Source organism: Salvia splendens, chromosome 6 (assembly GCF_004379255.2).
Source record: "Salvia splendens isolate huo1 chromosome 6, SspV2, whole genome shotgun sequence".
NCBI lineage: Eukaryota > Viridiplantae > Streptophyta > Magnoliopsida > Lamiales > Lamiaceae > Salvia > Salvia splendens.
The window spans coordinates 3368730-3384858 of record NC_056037.1 but is presented as its reverse complement, the minus strand read 5'-3'; the positions used below and the strand labels follow the sequence as shown (position 1 = coordinate 3384858).

Below are 16129 nucleotides of genomic sequence, written 5' to 3'. Positions count from 1 at the left end.
TATTCATATGTTTTTCATAGACGATTACACGATTTGATATGATTTTAAGTCATAATAGTATGTTTGGGTGGAAAGTTAGGTTTTGATATGATTTGATTTGATTTAATTTTATGATACTCTCTTCTTCCTAAAATGAAAAGTTTTGTTTAAATTATAAACATCATTCCATCCCAATTCTTTTTCTCTCTCTCATAATTGACTATTTTTTTCTCCTTCTCTTTCATACTTCATTCGTCCCTAAAAAATAGATAAATTTGTAAATTACACATGTTTTAATATAAAATTGAAAAAGTAAGATAGATGGTGAAAAAAGTAAGAGATAGAAAAAAAATGACAGTGGAATGATTGTTAGTGGATTGTGGGTCGACATTAAAAATTTGAGGAATGCGGTAATTTGAATAATGATTTGGATGATTTTGCTTCAGATTTGATGCATCATCATCAAGCCACGATCACCAGTTGCAAAATCAACATGGTGCTCGTTCAATTAGGAATTTTTAAGTTTTCATAAATTTTCTAATCGAAATTCGTTAACGTGAAGATTTGGACAGCTATTTCGTCCATTTTGAACCTGATATCAAATGACTTATTTGGCATTCTAATACTTTAGTTTTAGATTTTTCAATTACGAATAAATAAATAGTATAAATTTTGAAAGTTATATCATTATGGGCTTCAACCACCACTTTAGTATTGGTGCAATAGATTTAAGAAAGAATTAAATAAGTGAAGAGGGAGGAGAAAGAATAGACCATTAATTGATGTGAGAGAAATGAAAGTAGAAAAATTGTGTAAAGTCTCATATATCCTTCATATTTAAGGTGTATTTTAGTTTTTTTTTTAAAAAATACTACACTTTTTGTATTATTAAAAATAAAATATTTTTCTTTTAGATTGTCACATTAAAAATAAATGTTATTTAAAATGAAAATAATGTTATATTTACTTTTTCATTAATTTAAAAAAACGCAAATGTGCAAGCTGAAAATGTTGGTTCTGTTTGCGTAGGTCTCCTTTTCAAAACAATATGGATTGGTCATATTTTTTAATTTGAGATTTTATATTTGTTAATGTAATCAGTAACTCAACACGATCGATTCTTGAATGAATCAATTCAACCAACAAAACTAAATCACACAATGGATTGAAGACAAGTGAAAACACAATGGATTGAAGACAAGTGAAACTAGAAGAACAATTTTTGGAGAGAATCAATCACACACTTTTATTCTATACTCAAAGAATTCAAGCAACAGAAAACCCTTCTCTACAAGCTTGGTTTTACAAGTGTGTATATCTATGAATCAATTCTCGCAATTCAAGCAATTTGGGAAAAAGAAGATAAGAAAAAAAGGTATACAAACTAGTCCCTCTATTTTATAAATTGTTCAGAAATGTCCCAACTATATAACAAATCTCCACCTTTGGGACATATCTGGACAAATCTCAGACCAACTTCATCAGCTCTGAATCAGAATCACTAACTCCATGCAGTGTTTCAGCTTCGATCCAGGTAGAGCCTTGGTGAACATATCGACTGCATTCTCCTCTGTTGCAACCTTTTCAACTTTCACAGATCCTTTATCAACTTCATCTCTGATAAAATGTAGCTTTACATCCACATGCTTGCTCCTTTCATGAAACGTTTGATGTTTGGACAGACATATAGCACTATTTGAGTCACATAAAACAGTCACTGCATCCTGACCAACTCCAAAATCAGAACATATTCCTTTCAGCCAAAAGCTTTCTTTCACTGCCTCAGTTAAGGATATATACTCTGAGGCTGCTCCACATTTTCCTGACCAAACCCCATCAGAGGCTGCTCCACATTTTCCTTGTTTCCATAAAACAGAATTCCATAATCTTGAGTACCATCCAGATATCTCATTATCCATTTCAAAGCATGCCAGTGCTCTAGAACATGATCTGCCATATACCTGCTTGCAACACTTATAGCATGGCTTACATCAGGTCTTGTACACACCATGGTGTACATGATGCTTCCCACTATATTCGCATAAGGGATCTTGTCCATTTCTCTTCTCTGATCAGCATCTTGAGGACTCTGACTAGCATTGAGTTTGAACTGCTGACCCAAACGTAGAGACACTGGTTTGCTGTTGATCATCTGAAACTTTTCAAGAACATTTCTTATATAATCTTTCTGTGTCAGCCATATCCTCTTCTTGTCTCTGTCTCTTATAATCTCCATACCAAGGATCTTTTTTGCATCTCCTAGATCTTTCATGTCAAACTCAGCCTTTAAGTCAGATTTCACACTCTCCACCTCTTCCTGATGTTCAGCAGAGATTAGCATATCATCCACATATAACAGTACATGTGCCACAACAATCCCATCTCTTCGCTTAATAAAAACACAGTGATCCCCACTGGATCCGTACCATCTACTATCAGGTGTCTCATTATTAATAGCAGAAGAAGGGCATTTGTTTATCAGAATAGCTGCCGTTGAGGCTGCCTCAGCCTTAAATGGCTTTGACATTCCTAAAGATATCAACATGCATCTAACTCTTTCAAGGACTGTCCTATTAGCTCTCTCAGCAACTCCATTTTGTTGTGGGTTGTGAGGGACTGTCCTATGCCTTTTGACTCCTTTACATTTACAAATTCATCAAATTCAGAAGATAGAAACTCCAATCCATTGTTAGTCCAAAGACATCTCAATGACCTTCCTGTTTCGAACTCTACTTCAGCACACCATTCTTGAAACCTCTTAAATGTTTCTGATTTCTCTTTCATAACTACTATTCACAATTTCCTTGAAAATCATCAACAAAGGACAAGAAATACCTGCCTCCTCCAATGCTATTGACAGGTGTTGGCCCCCATATATCACTATGCAAATACTGGAGAGATTCTGTTGAGGTATGTTTTCCCACTCCATATGGAATTTTCTTGCTCTTGCCGAGGACGCACTGTTTACATGATCCAATGTCTCTCTACATCTCATTATCGTGCACTTCAATCATGCCCAATTTTACCAACTGCTTCAGACCAGCATCACCAACATGGCCCAATCTTCCATGCCAATTGATGGATCGTTGTGTAGAATTCACAGATCCATTAATAGCTTCTGCCTGGAGATAGTAGAGTAATTATTCCTGATGGCGTTCATCATTATTTGACCATCCTTTGGCACAACCATCTCTCCACCAAACAATGTCAGTCTATATCCCTTATTCTCAAGCAGACCCAGTGAAATCATATTTCTCTTGATGGATGGGATATATCTGACTTCAGTGAGCATCTTCAAAGATCTATCATCCATTCTTAGGCATATGTTCCCCACACCTTTGACTTCACATATATGATCATCTCCTAACAGAACTGACCCATCTGACTCCTTTAAGTCTGAGAACCATTCAAGATTTGATGACATGTGAAAGCTGCAGTCTGAATCCATGATCCACAGCTTGGATATGGGACTACTCTTGACAACATTAAGGGCCCAGGCCTCTTCTACCTCCTCTGTCACAGCTGCAATGCCTTCCTCTTTCTCTGCTTCTGCTTGCTTCCTCTTCCAAGCATAGCAGTTCCTTTTAATATGTCCTGGTTTCTTACACCCAGTGACAACTTCTTGTTTCCTTTTGGTCTGAATCTTTAGGGGCCTTAGCTTTCCACTTATCATAACTGGATTTCTTGGGCTTTTGTTGTTTCTTCCCAGTTGCCTTTATGTTGAGGCTTTCGGCTGCTTGATCAACAACCTTACCAGATGATTTCTGTACATTCTTCAGCTTCAAAGCATAATACACTTCCTCTAATGTCACTTTCGAATCCCTGCCAAGAAGTATGGAGTCCTTGAATTGCTCAAAACTTTGAGGTGGGGCATTCAAAAGCATCAACGCCTTATCCTCATCCTTGATAGCGTCGTCCACGCTTTCAAGATCATCAACGCATTTTCAAAATTCTTCCAACTGATCTGCAAGATTCTTCGAATCAGAAATCTTGAAATGGAACAATCTCTGCTTGAGGTGGAGCCTATTGGAAATCGACTTCTCCATGTAGATCTTTTCCAATTTCCCCCAAACGCCTGCGACATCTTCCTCCTTTTGAACTTCTCTCGAGACTCTATCGTTGAGACATAACAAGATGGAGGTGTAAGCCTTGTATTCCATCTCCTGTAATTTCACCGGATCTTTCTCCTGAACCTCCTTCTGATCGGTCTTGGATTTAACATAATCCCAGACCTCTTGTTGCATCAGAACAGCTCCCATCTTCAATCGCCACAAACCGGAATCGTTCTCGTCAGTGAATCGCTCTACATCAAACTTTGCTGTAGACATTGTCGATCGCGTCGTCTCCTCTCGCTTCCCACAGACGGAGCCAATTTGTAATCAGTAGCTCAACACGATCAATTCTTGAATGAATCAATTCAACCAAAAAACTAAATCACACAATGGATTGAAGACAAGTGAAACTAGAAGAACAATTCTTGGAGAGAATCAATCACACACTTTTATTCTATACTCAAAGAATTCAAGCTACAGAAAACCCTTCTCTACAAACTTGGTTTTACAAGTGTGCATCTCTGTGAATCAATTCTCGCTCTTCAAGCAATTTGGGAAAAAGAAGATAAGAAAAAAAGGTATACAAATTAGTCCCTCTCTTTTATAAGTTGTTCAGAAATGCCCCAACTATATAACAGTTAATACTGCCACCAATTCAATCGTTTGTTATACATAATAGGAGTGTGATAAATATTAATCTTATTCACCATTTCATGTTTCCTTTAAAAATTAAAACAAAGATCCTCAATAATTTATTCTTATACATAATTTATTAATGAGATGATAGTTATTTAAATAATGAAGTTTGATTAAAATCCGGTATGTTCTATAAACTTTGAAATCGCATAAATCGACGTATTTTTTTAATGACAATATTTCAATAAAATAAGAAAAGAAATAAAAAAGAATAATAAAAGAAAAATATTTTTTTGATGAAACACGTTGTTTTGAATATCGTTAAAAGATGACATTTATGCATGAACGAGACAATTGAGAAAATTTAAAATTTTATGATTTAATATTCTAATTTCAAAGTTTACGGGATAAACCATATATAATTTGACAAAACTTCATAAATTAAACTATTATTCCTTTATTATTATAGCAGGTTATTATTATTTGTAATCAAATGCAAGGTACATAACTCACATAATAATAGATGTTTCAACCAAACACCCCGCATCTTATTTCGTATATTTCGTGTTAAACAAGCGGTTATGTTAAAAAGTAAATTAAATTATACTAGCAGCCATATATAATGAGCAAATGTTACTAAAGCCCAATATCTCTCACTTGGATCACTATATAATTAAGCCCACTTAGGCCCACCATGGCTTGGATACAATATGGAGTAGATACTTTTATTCCTAGCTTTCATTTTACTACCTCTAGATCATATTTACATAAGATATTAAAATATTTACAAAAATATTATTGTATCTTTTAATGAATTATATATTTTATACGTATAAACATACTTCTACTGAATTTTTTTTCTCTCTCTCAAAATTTCTATCGTCCCCCTCCAAAAGAACATACTTCTACCTTAACTTTTTTTCTCTCTCTCAAAATTTCTATCGTCCCCCTCCAAAAGAACATACTCCACTACTGGCTACTCCCTCGGTCTGCGAATAGGAGTCTAATTTTTCCATTTTAGTCCGTCCGCGAATAGAAGTCTCAGTTCACTTTTACTATAAATGATAATAGGGTCTCACCTTCAACTAACTCATTTTATTCACATTTCATTTAAAACTAATATATACAAATGAGACCATTATTCTACAAACTTTTTTACGCTCACTTTTCTTAACATTTCTTAAAAGTCATATTGCGAAGGAATGAGATTCCTAATTGCGGACCACGGGAGTAAGTATACAAAGCTAAGTAGTAAAGGAAAAGTTGAAGACAATGAAACATAACAGAAAACTCTTATATACTTGCACAACAAAACCCAACAAATATTATCTCATCATTATAATTTACACGCATCTGCCATTCAGACGTATAAATCCATCATAGCATATAGTCAAAAATAAAATATGTCCGAATTCATTTAAAGAGAGCTGTTAATGTAAATGAACTACAGTAAGTTTATTTGTTACTAGTAAACAGATGTTGTTGTGTCAATATTAATTGCGAATTAAATAGCATTAACATAAATGTCATGTTTTAGGAGTATGTATATGTATATTAATCCTCAAATTATAAGACTGATAAAAATAAGTGGAGATCCTTGGAATTGAATGTGCAGTGAAGAAGAAATAGAAAGGAATAAAGAATGAGAGGGAAATTGCAGTTATTCATGTGGATATGTAGAGTGGTGATAAGGGAAGACAGATAATATTCTTTAAAGAGAGAAACGATGCAATAAAAGGACAGGTGTCTCTACACATGTTAACCGCTGAAAATACAAGCGCGCCACGTTAGCTTAATTTCCCTACTATATAGTATAATTATATGTGTATCAGACTTCAGCAACTGGATAAACTACAAGCAAGCTGAAACAAAAAGAAAGAAAGAAATGGCGAGAACTGTTGCAAGGAATTTAGCGGCGCCGTTGCTGTTCTTGAATTTGATTATGTATTTCATTGTGTTGGGATTTGGTAGCTGGTGCCTCAATCGGTACATCAACGGACAGACTGCTCATCCAAGTAAGCCCCATCCATCAGTCAAGTTTCGTCATGAGTCTAAGTAGAATGAATGAATGATCCATGGGATGTTGCAGGCATGGGCGGCAACGGAGCAACGCCTCATTTCCTGTCGTTCGCGATACTTGCCAGTGTTCTAGGAATCGTCTCCAAGATTGCCGGGGGGAGCCACCTCCGGGCCTGGAGGAATGACAGCCTCGCCGCTGCTGGCTCATCTTCCATACTGGCGTGGGCTGTCACGGCCCTTGCTTTCGGGTAACTACTTACTATTAATCTCTCTCTTTCGTCTACAACTACTAGTTTTGTTACTTTGAGTTTTATGTCACAAAAAAACATAGTAAAAATTACGTACTCCTTTCGTCCACCTCATTAGTAGTGGACTTTAATATAAAATTGAGAGAAACTTGAGTAATAAAATGAGAGTAAATTTTTATTTTGTAGGAGTATGTATTAGTAAGTAATATACTAGTATTTCAATATTCAAAATATAGTCTAATTATTCATAAATTCATTTTTTTGTTCGTATAATTATTATAGTCTATTATGTGAATCTGATACGAGAATATCTCTACGAATATCCTCATATCTCTATTATTTCATATATTATTGATTTAGCATATCTTATTCACTTTTTCCCATATATCTCTTAGGATCTTTATTTTCTTGCTATTAAGTTAGGCTAGTCTTATAAATAGGAGTATTTGTATTCATTCTCAATCAATCAGAAATACAATCATCCTATTTTATTTTTACGTTTTTATATCAATTCGGTATTGTTCTTCGTTTGATCGACGGGCAAAGCTCCCGCGACTACCTCCACTACCTTTTATCCCTCCGACAATCGCAATCGCGACACCGGAATCTTGTTAAGGGAAATTATCCCTCAACAATTGGTGCTTTCATTGAGAGCCCAAACGGCTCGGGGTGGTGGCCGGGCAACGAACTCGCCGTGACCAACGAGTGCGTTTGGGACCACTCGGAGTGGTGACCCACGGAGTGGTGGCCGGGCAAAGAATCCGCCGTGACCAACGTGGCTGTGACCAACGAGAACTCGGAGTGGTGGCCGGGCAAAGAATCCGCCGTGACCAACGAGAACTCGGAGTGGTGGCACACGGAGTGGTGGCCTGGCAAAGAACCAGCCGTGACCAACGTGGTCGTGACCAACGAGGACGTTGGCCCTTAAAGGAGGGTCGAATGTTACGGACTCAATTCCTACATCAGTTGTTATATGGGGTATATAGACTAAATAGGCTCTTTCTCCTAACAGGCTAGTCTTTTGGGATGAGTTCTCCTGTTTGGTCGGTATCAATTGGTGCTTTTATTTCCTCCGACAATGGCAATCGCGACGCCGGAATCTTGTTAAGGGAAATTATCCCTTAACAGAATCATTGTTAAAATATTTTAAAAATATAAAAATTATTAGCTCAAAATTTTGAAGGTTATTAAGATATGATCTGATATTGAGAGAATGGGTGCAGATTGGGTTGCAAGGAAATAAACGTAGGAGGGTGGAGAGGGTGGAGGCTGAGGGTGCTGGAAGGTTTCGTGATAGTGCTAGCGTTTACGCAGCTGCTCTACGTCTTGCTCCTCCACGCCGGCATCTTCAGCAGCAGTTACGGGCCGGGCTACAGGAATCACGATTATGGGCTTGGAGGTCCAGGTCCAGGGGCTGAGCCTGTGCCACCCAAGGCCACCGCCACCGGCGTCGGAATTTGAGAATGTTGTCTGTTCTTTTTTCTTCTAATTATGTACTCCCTACTTTTGTGTTACTCTATGTTCAATCCTCTTTTTTAGGATTGGATTGCTACTGTAATTTGGATATCAACATACACTCGATATTACTTCCTATCAACACTTCATAACTACTCCTCCTATATATGTAAATTCTGATTTTGTTATGAATCTTAGTTATTTGAACATTTTACTTGATTAATAGTATTTAAATTTTTTTACTTCATGTTTCATGTAAATAAGTAATGTTTTCGCAATAGTTTTCTGTTGTATTCCTGGAGTTCTAAAACGTTTGATTACATAATACTATATTTATAAGAGTTCAATAATTCCCAGCCTGTTAGGAGTAAAGGCTGTTGAACAAGAATATAATATAGAATCTGGAATCAGAAATGCTCGGCTTTATTGAAAGAAACTGAATATCAAAACAAGAAAGGGAAATCCTCCGCAGAGGCCTAATCCTCACGAAGGAGGCCTACGAGAAAAACTCGTCCAATAATGATCTCTCCAAGATGATCTCTCTATTAAGAGACTCTCTCTATATATAGGCAATTCTAGTGCTAAAATAAAGGAAACTGAATAACAAATATTTGAAAAGCATAAAAATAGGAATCAGCTCTCTCCCTTAATCTTCTCCACCTGCTTCCTCTTTTCTCTCTGCCGGCCCAACCATCTTTCTCTCCCCCCTCCTCCAATCCGTATCAACTGCCTCACCCTCAAAACAGCCTTGCCCTCAAGGCTGAGCTCAAAACTGAAACCGATTACATTGTTCGGTGGAGGTTTCCATTCATGCTTCTGAACAGGAGGTGAAAAGCTGAACCAAGGAATGTGCCCATGAACAAGAAGAAGTAGATACATGATTGTGGTCAGCTCAGCAGCAGCGGCATGAACTGTACGTAGTAGCAAAGGGAAGAAGGGCTGAAACAGTGAAATATCAGCACTCGAGAACCACAGCGATGTTGTCACTACTGTTGGTGTAGGCAGATTGGTAGGAGATGGCAGAGGCACTAAAACAGAAATATGAATAGGCTGTTGTACTACCAAGGGTAGGGGTGTTCTATTGTCCGCTTTGGTATCGATATCAGGGTGGATTGTTGACGTGGTAATAGGCGGTATCTCCGGCAGGGCTGTTGTAGACAGGTTAGAGGACAGCAATGGTGCTGTCACGATGGGTAGGATAGCTGCAGAATTATTGCTGGTTCTGGGTGGAATTTTTGGCTGGTTTTTGGCAACAGAGACAGTAGAAAAAGGATCCTTACTACTGTACTTGGATGAATTGCCAGCGACGTAGCTTCCTGATGTGATGGTATCACCAAAACGTTGCAAGAGCTCTTGAACAAACTTGTCCCACGATAAGGAGGGGCAGCGACGAACGAGCAATTGCTTCCAAGGCTTGGCAGGTCCGTCTATGGCGAGCATGGCAACGTCGACACGTCTATCCGATGATGTTTTGTTGACGAGGAAATATTGGTTTGCCCGCGCGAGCCACGCGAGAGGCTCAGATCCACCAAAAGTTGGCATTGGCGACGTTGATTTGTTTCTGGCTGACACCGAATTAAATTCCCGATTTTCAGAGGACGCACCGTCCTCAGGCGTTGCTCTGAACTTGTGGTTGAGGGCCGCGAAACCCGCACGCATTTCCTCTATCATGGAGTCGAGTTTTGACCCCAATGCCGAGACCTGTTCGTTCGTCTGCTGGAGCTGGGCGTTTAGTTTTGCAGTAGCCTTCTCCAAACCGTCTAGGCGTGAATCGCCCCTAGAGTTGACCATCGTTCACCGCACCAATTGTTAGGAGTAAAGGCTGATAAACAAGAATATAATATAGAATCTGGAATCAGAAATGTTCGGCTTTATTGAGAGAAACTGAATAGCAAAACAAGAAAGGGAAATCCTCCGCAGAGGCCTAATCCTCACGAAGGAGGCCTACGAGAAAAACTCGTCCAATAATGATCTCTCTAAGATGATCTCTCTATTAGGAGACTCTCTCTATATATAGGCAATTCTAGTGCTAAAATAAAGGAAACCGAATAACAAATATTTGAAAAGCATAAAAATAGGAATCAGCTCTCTCCCTTAATCTTCTCCACCTGCTTCCTCCTTTCTCTCTGCCGGCCCAACCATCTTTCTCTCTCCCCCTCCTCCAATCCGTATCACAACCGATAAAATTTTGCCCCATTTTATGATAGCAATTTATGCAAAATAATGGTTCGTAAACTGGATTATAATTTCGTGATGCTATATATTTATGCAAAACGAACTGTATAAATTTTAACGCATTTTTTTGTAAATATTATGCAAAACGAGTCGTTCCATTACATCTCCTGTGTTTCAAGATATTGTTTGAATTACATGGACCACTTTTAATTCTCTCTAGACACACTTTAGTCTCTAATACAATGGTAACATGATTTGTTTTACGAGATCCATTTTTGGGAATAATGTTCGAGATTTTGAGGTGGCTTTTGGGTTTAATTTGGGGCCTTTTGAAACTCGCAAAGTAATTTTACAGATTCTTTGTAGTTTGTAGTAGGTATTCGAGTTATCTGCACGACCCACTTAACTAAGCTATAAATGGGCTCTTAAATATGTTTATCTGGATTTTACATTATCAAATTCTCAAGTACTATAGCACTACTAGCTAAGTACTTTAATTACCAATATCTGTGTACGTAGTGGATTGTGGGCCCTAAATTGGAACTTACAAATAGAGTACTGCCATGTATTATGTTTTGTGTGAGTGAGTACAACTTAAGATCATAACATCACATTAAATAATTTATTAATAGATCTCATGACTTTGAATTTTGACCGTTAAAATTGGTACTATACTCAATAAGAGAAAAATAAAAATAAAAAATTTAATTTCCAATGGAATATATCATCAGGAAGTTAGAACAGTCTTCTAATTAGTGGTTGACTTGCTTTTTTTCACAGTGCACTCTTTTGGTTGCAATTAGTGAAGGATCAATTGAAATATAGGTATGGTAGTCACTGGTCAAGCTAATAGGCCGGCTTAGATATTATCATTTTTTTATTTTTTTTATCAGTATGTTTCCATTTTATCTAACATACACCAATGGTTTTTTACTGATCTTTTTTATTTACCTTTTTTAAATATCACTCATTCTTCCATCTATTGGCCCTACACTTATAAAGTGAATTCATATCATTTCAAATCTTATCATCTTGTTTTTTCTAAGTTTAAGGTATTTTATAATTACAAATATCTGATCTCATAAATATAAAATTTAAAAATAGATATGTTAATTTTATTATTTGTGATAGGATAATATAAATTTAAAAATGACAATGTTGAAGTCCAAACCATAATATTCGGAGGGTAAAAAGAAGGTGAAATAAAATTACAGAGAAAGGAAGAGAAATAATGTACTTTAACTTTTTTCTCTAAATGTAATTATAATATAACGTGGTATATATTTAATAACTATTGTTAGTAGAAGATTAAACATTATTTTGGGAAAAAGTCTAAGATGTGTTGCTGGGATAACTCCAACAATTTTTAGTGGTTCCAGTAAAGTGTGAGACGCACGAGTTGAACTTATGAATTAGAGATTACACATTTTTCTTTATACCAAACTCTTTTATTTGGATTAAGACAGGACTACAACTTAATTTATTTAGCTAATTATACACTTAAAACCATAATTACATCGTCTACTTCAATTTGTTCTACGTTATCCCTTTTCAAAAGTTCACAATGTGTGTGTTTTACAATCATAATTTTATAGCCTTTTTCTTCCAGTAACTTCAGTAGAAAAATCTTATTTAATTTTATCATATAAGTTCTTTTTGAATTTTTGGTTATACTCATAATTGAAACTAGGGCTCAGGAAAAATATCGAAAAAATGATATATCGCTCGTATCGTAATGAAAAATATCAAAAAATTATCGAATTTTCAGTATATCGTAATTTTCGATACAATACGATACCGTATCGTAATTTTTCGATACGATGACGATATGAATTTCCTTATATCGCGATATATCGTTTTATATCAAATATATGATATATATCGATATTTTCACTATATCGAAAATCAATACATATTGAATTATTGATATATACCGTATATATTGAAACATATTGGAATTCAATACATATTGAAATTTAAAATCATAAATATATATCAAAACATATTGAAATTCAATACATATGGAAGTTTAAAATCAATACATATTGAATTATCGATATATACCGTATATATCGAAATCATATCGATCTTTGATATATCGTTCTGAATTATATATCGAATTTCGGTACGATATATCGAAATATCGATACGGTAATGATATTGATATTATCCATATCGAAAGTTCGATATATCGAAACTTTCGATACGATAACGATATGAAATACTTTCATATCGATATTTTCGATACGATATACGATACAACGTTTTCGATACGATATATCGTATCGACCGAGCCCTAATTGAAACTATGATGATTATGTTTAGGAATTAATTTAAGTCTATTTGTTTGGCACAAATTATTTCATCCGAAAGTGACCTGATTCCAGATTTTAAGGTTCATATGTTTAATTAATCATTTAATTATAGTATAAGAAAAATAATTAGAATAAGAAAATAAGAAACATAGTGTAACTTTTATGAGTTTTTATTCCTAGCCTTTTCTGGTAATTTTTTTTTCATTTTCAAGATTTTTTTAACATTTCGATTATCTCATTGACATGCAAACTATATTCTTTATTTAGTAGTGTTTGATAATTTGTACTCTATATCTCTTCTTCTTTTTACTATCCCTTTAATATATCAAAAATTAAAATAAGATTTAGATGTTTCTCGTTTACTTTTATCTCATGATCCACTGGGATATTAGAAACGAGACTATCTTCCAAAATCTTGAGTCTATTTGGGAGGTTGAGAATAAATTTATCTTTTAGCGCATCAAAACTTAGATTAGAGGTTGATGCACCAAAGTTCCCCTTCTTCCCAGGCCAAACATATGATGAAAGAGTGAACATGAAAGATAAGAGTACGAAGAGATAGAAGCTTGAAGAGAAAGTCAAGTCATTCTACTGCTTACCAGACAATAAAGTAAGACAGATGAAAAAAATAGAAATTGATATTGTTTCAATTTTAAAAAATATTTCATTTATAATAGGTCAATTAAAAAAAAGGAACACGTTTCATTTTTAATTTTTAATGGGACATGAAGATTATTTAAAAAAAAACAGTTCAGAATACTTAAAATAATCTGATTAGTCCGTTCAAACTGCAGGCTTGATATGGAAAACACTAGCCCAAGTAAAAGACATTACTTTGACCCATGATTCATGATTATCACATTGGTGTCCAGATAAAATGCAAGTTGTATTACATAATAATTATTCTAATCTGCCCCCTTAATTAACTATTTTTTCCTTCTTTTTACCTGCCTTGATTACTACAACCAAAACCTTAGTCAAACAAATAATCCTGCATCAGAGCATCCTGTTAATTGCTTTCTTTTCACTGCACTCAACACATAATGGTTTCAAGAGATCATAAATTGAGAATGGAATGCTTATTATCGAATTAACACTTTTTTACTTTGTCTCCTTTCAATAAAATTATTTAAACAGTCGGAATATATGGTTGCGTTAAAGGCAAAATATCCCCTCAAATGCAGAATGCATAACCAAAAAAATGTTATTACTGTTTTGAACAAAAGTGAGTGTTCTAATGAATAAAAGTGATATTTTCGTGACTTGTTGCCAAAGTGATTATTTTTCCTACTTAATGTTACTCAAAAATGATAAATTAATTATTGTTAATTTAAAATTTAATACAAAATTTAGTATTAGTAAAGTTAATGTACTTTAAAAAAGTTTTGCCAAGTGATTTAGAATAATTTTTGGAAAGAAACTTCATTCGTATTGAATCGTACAAATGAATGTTCAATCCCTTTTTAACCGACCAAAATGAACTTTTCTCTTCTTCCACTTTTGAGTTTGTGCCTACAGTTCGATGCCTGCAATTCGTGTATGATGCCTACTGTGGGTCCAACGCGTATACCTTGATTGAATAGCGTCTTTACCTTTTTGTTTGAAATGGACCTACAATTATTGGTTGGTCAACAAAAGAGTTGGGCTTGGGTCCAATTTTTTCCTTGAATATTGAATGTTGTTCTTGATCGTTTTTATTTTGAGTTGTTAATTGTTATTGGTCAAATTTAATTATTCTTAAAACTCATTTTCACGCGCCTAAACATGGCCCTACATTGTAATAATCCACCCATGTCGACCATCAACATTATGATGATTTGATCTTCATACTACCTTGTACAAGATATTGAATTCTATATTTATTGTTTAATTTTTAATAATATTTGGGCTTAATAAGAATTATTATAATTGTTAGTAGCTGAAATGGAAATAAATAAATCTTTCCAAAGTCTACAATAGTAGGGATATATGGATTTTAGCATATGAAGTAAAGATGTTATAACTTGATAACGTGTGAATTAGGTCGATATTGTTTAGCTAATGAGTCACACTTTCCTAATTTAAAAGTTCGTGACTTCAAATTCATTGTAACTTTTAAAATCCAGATAATTTGTACTACTCCGTATAATATAACTACCTATAGTGTAGGCATGTGTCTCTAACGACTAGTAGACGTTACAAATTCCTCAAAACTAATTTATACTAATTGTTATTACAAACTAGAGTCTCTTAAAATCAATGCTAGATTCATTGGTTGTGCAAGTAAAATCCCCTATTGATTAAACTAGTTTGTTTATTATCTATGTGAGGTCAAGTTTAAACATCAATATTCGTGTAACAAATTAGGTTATTACAAAACCTTATACTTAGTTTGTTTACCTTCTGTTGTAGTATTGGACTCTCGCTAATCATTCTTTGTTTTGAGGCTCATCTAATTAATTACAAATATGAGTCAGTTAATTAAAATTTAAAATAATAAAAATCCAGCATACGTCTCCATAAGGAAAGTTACAGCAAAGCTTGGACAGCTCAAATAGAAGGGGACAGAGATCAGATACTTTTATTTAAATAATATCAGAAAATGACGGAAAGAATTATACGGTAATCCAGATTAGTGTTCTATTAGGACTCGCAATTATGTACTAAGATTCAGCAAATCCAACAACATTCATAATATCAAATTATTAAATCAAAAGCTAACCTTTCTAGAAAATATACTTTGCGATGTCCTAATTAACACCATTTCATAATCTCAAGTTAAAAACAAAACAAAAGCAATTGTGCTAATTAAGTGTTTTTTCCACCCACCATCTCACATCTTCTTATCCTAATCCACTGAAATATTAAAAAATTCAGAAAGAAAAAGATCGAACTTGCTTAAGGATATCTATACATGACGACGATGATCTAATAATTGGGATTTGAAGGTTTAATTTTTCGGATGAGATCCTCTGTCCCACAATTTTCCGTGTTTCACTATTAATTTCATTATTTTAATAATATTTATCATAAATTATATAATATGAGATTAATATTTACCTTAGAAGTTAGAATTTTTCCCAATAATAATTTCACTAATTTAATCATATATACATATAAATTACAACGCGTGGGGTGCTTAGACCATCCACAACGGGTCTCGCCGGCGTCTCGCGTCTCGTCTCAGCGAGACGAGACCCCGGCGAGACGCGTTGCAGCCTCCATCTCGTCCCGTCTCGTCGCGCGTCTCGTCGCGCGTCTCGCCTTGGCG

At 35.0% G+C, this 16129-nt stretch overlaps 1 protein-coding gene across 1 annotated transcript; it reads left to right on the top strand.

The window, feature by feature from the left end:
* Nucleotides 1-6552: 6552 nt before the first annotated feature.
* On the top strand, nucleotides 6553-8395 carry LOC121807951 (membrane protein PM19L-like). Its single transcript, XM_042208289.1, has 3 exons — nucleotides 6553-6682; nucleotides 6757-6934; nucleotides 8158-8395. The coding sequence occupies exons 1-3, from the start codon at nucleotides 6553-6555 to the stop codon at nucleotides 8393-8395; spliced, it is 546 nt and encodes a 181-aa protein (XP_042064223.1).
* Nucleotides 8396-16129: the final 7734 nt, after the last annotated feature.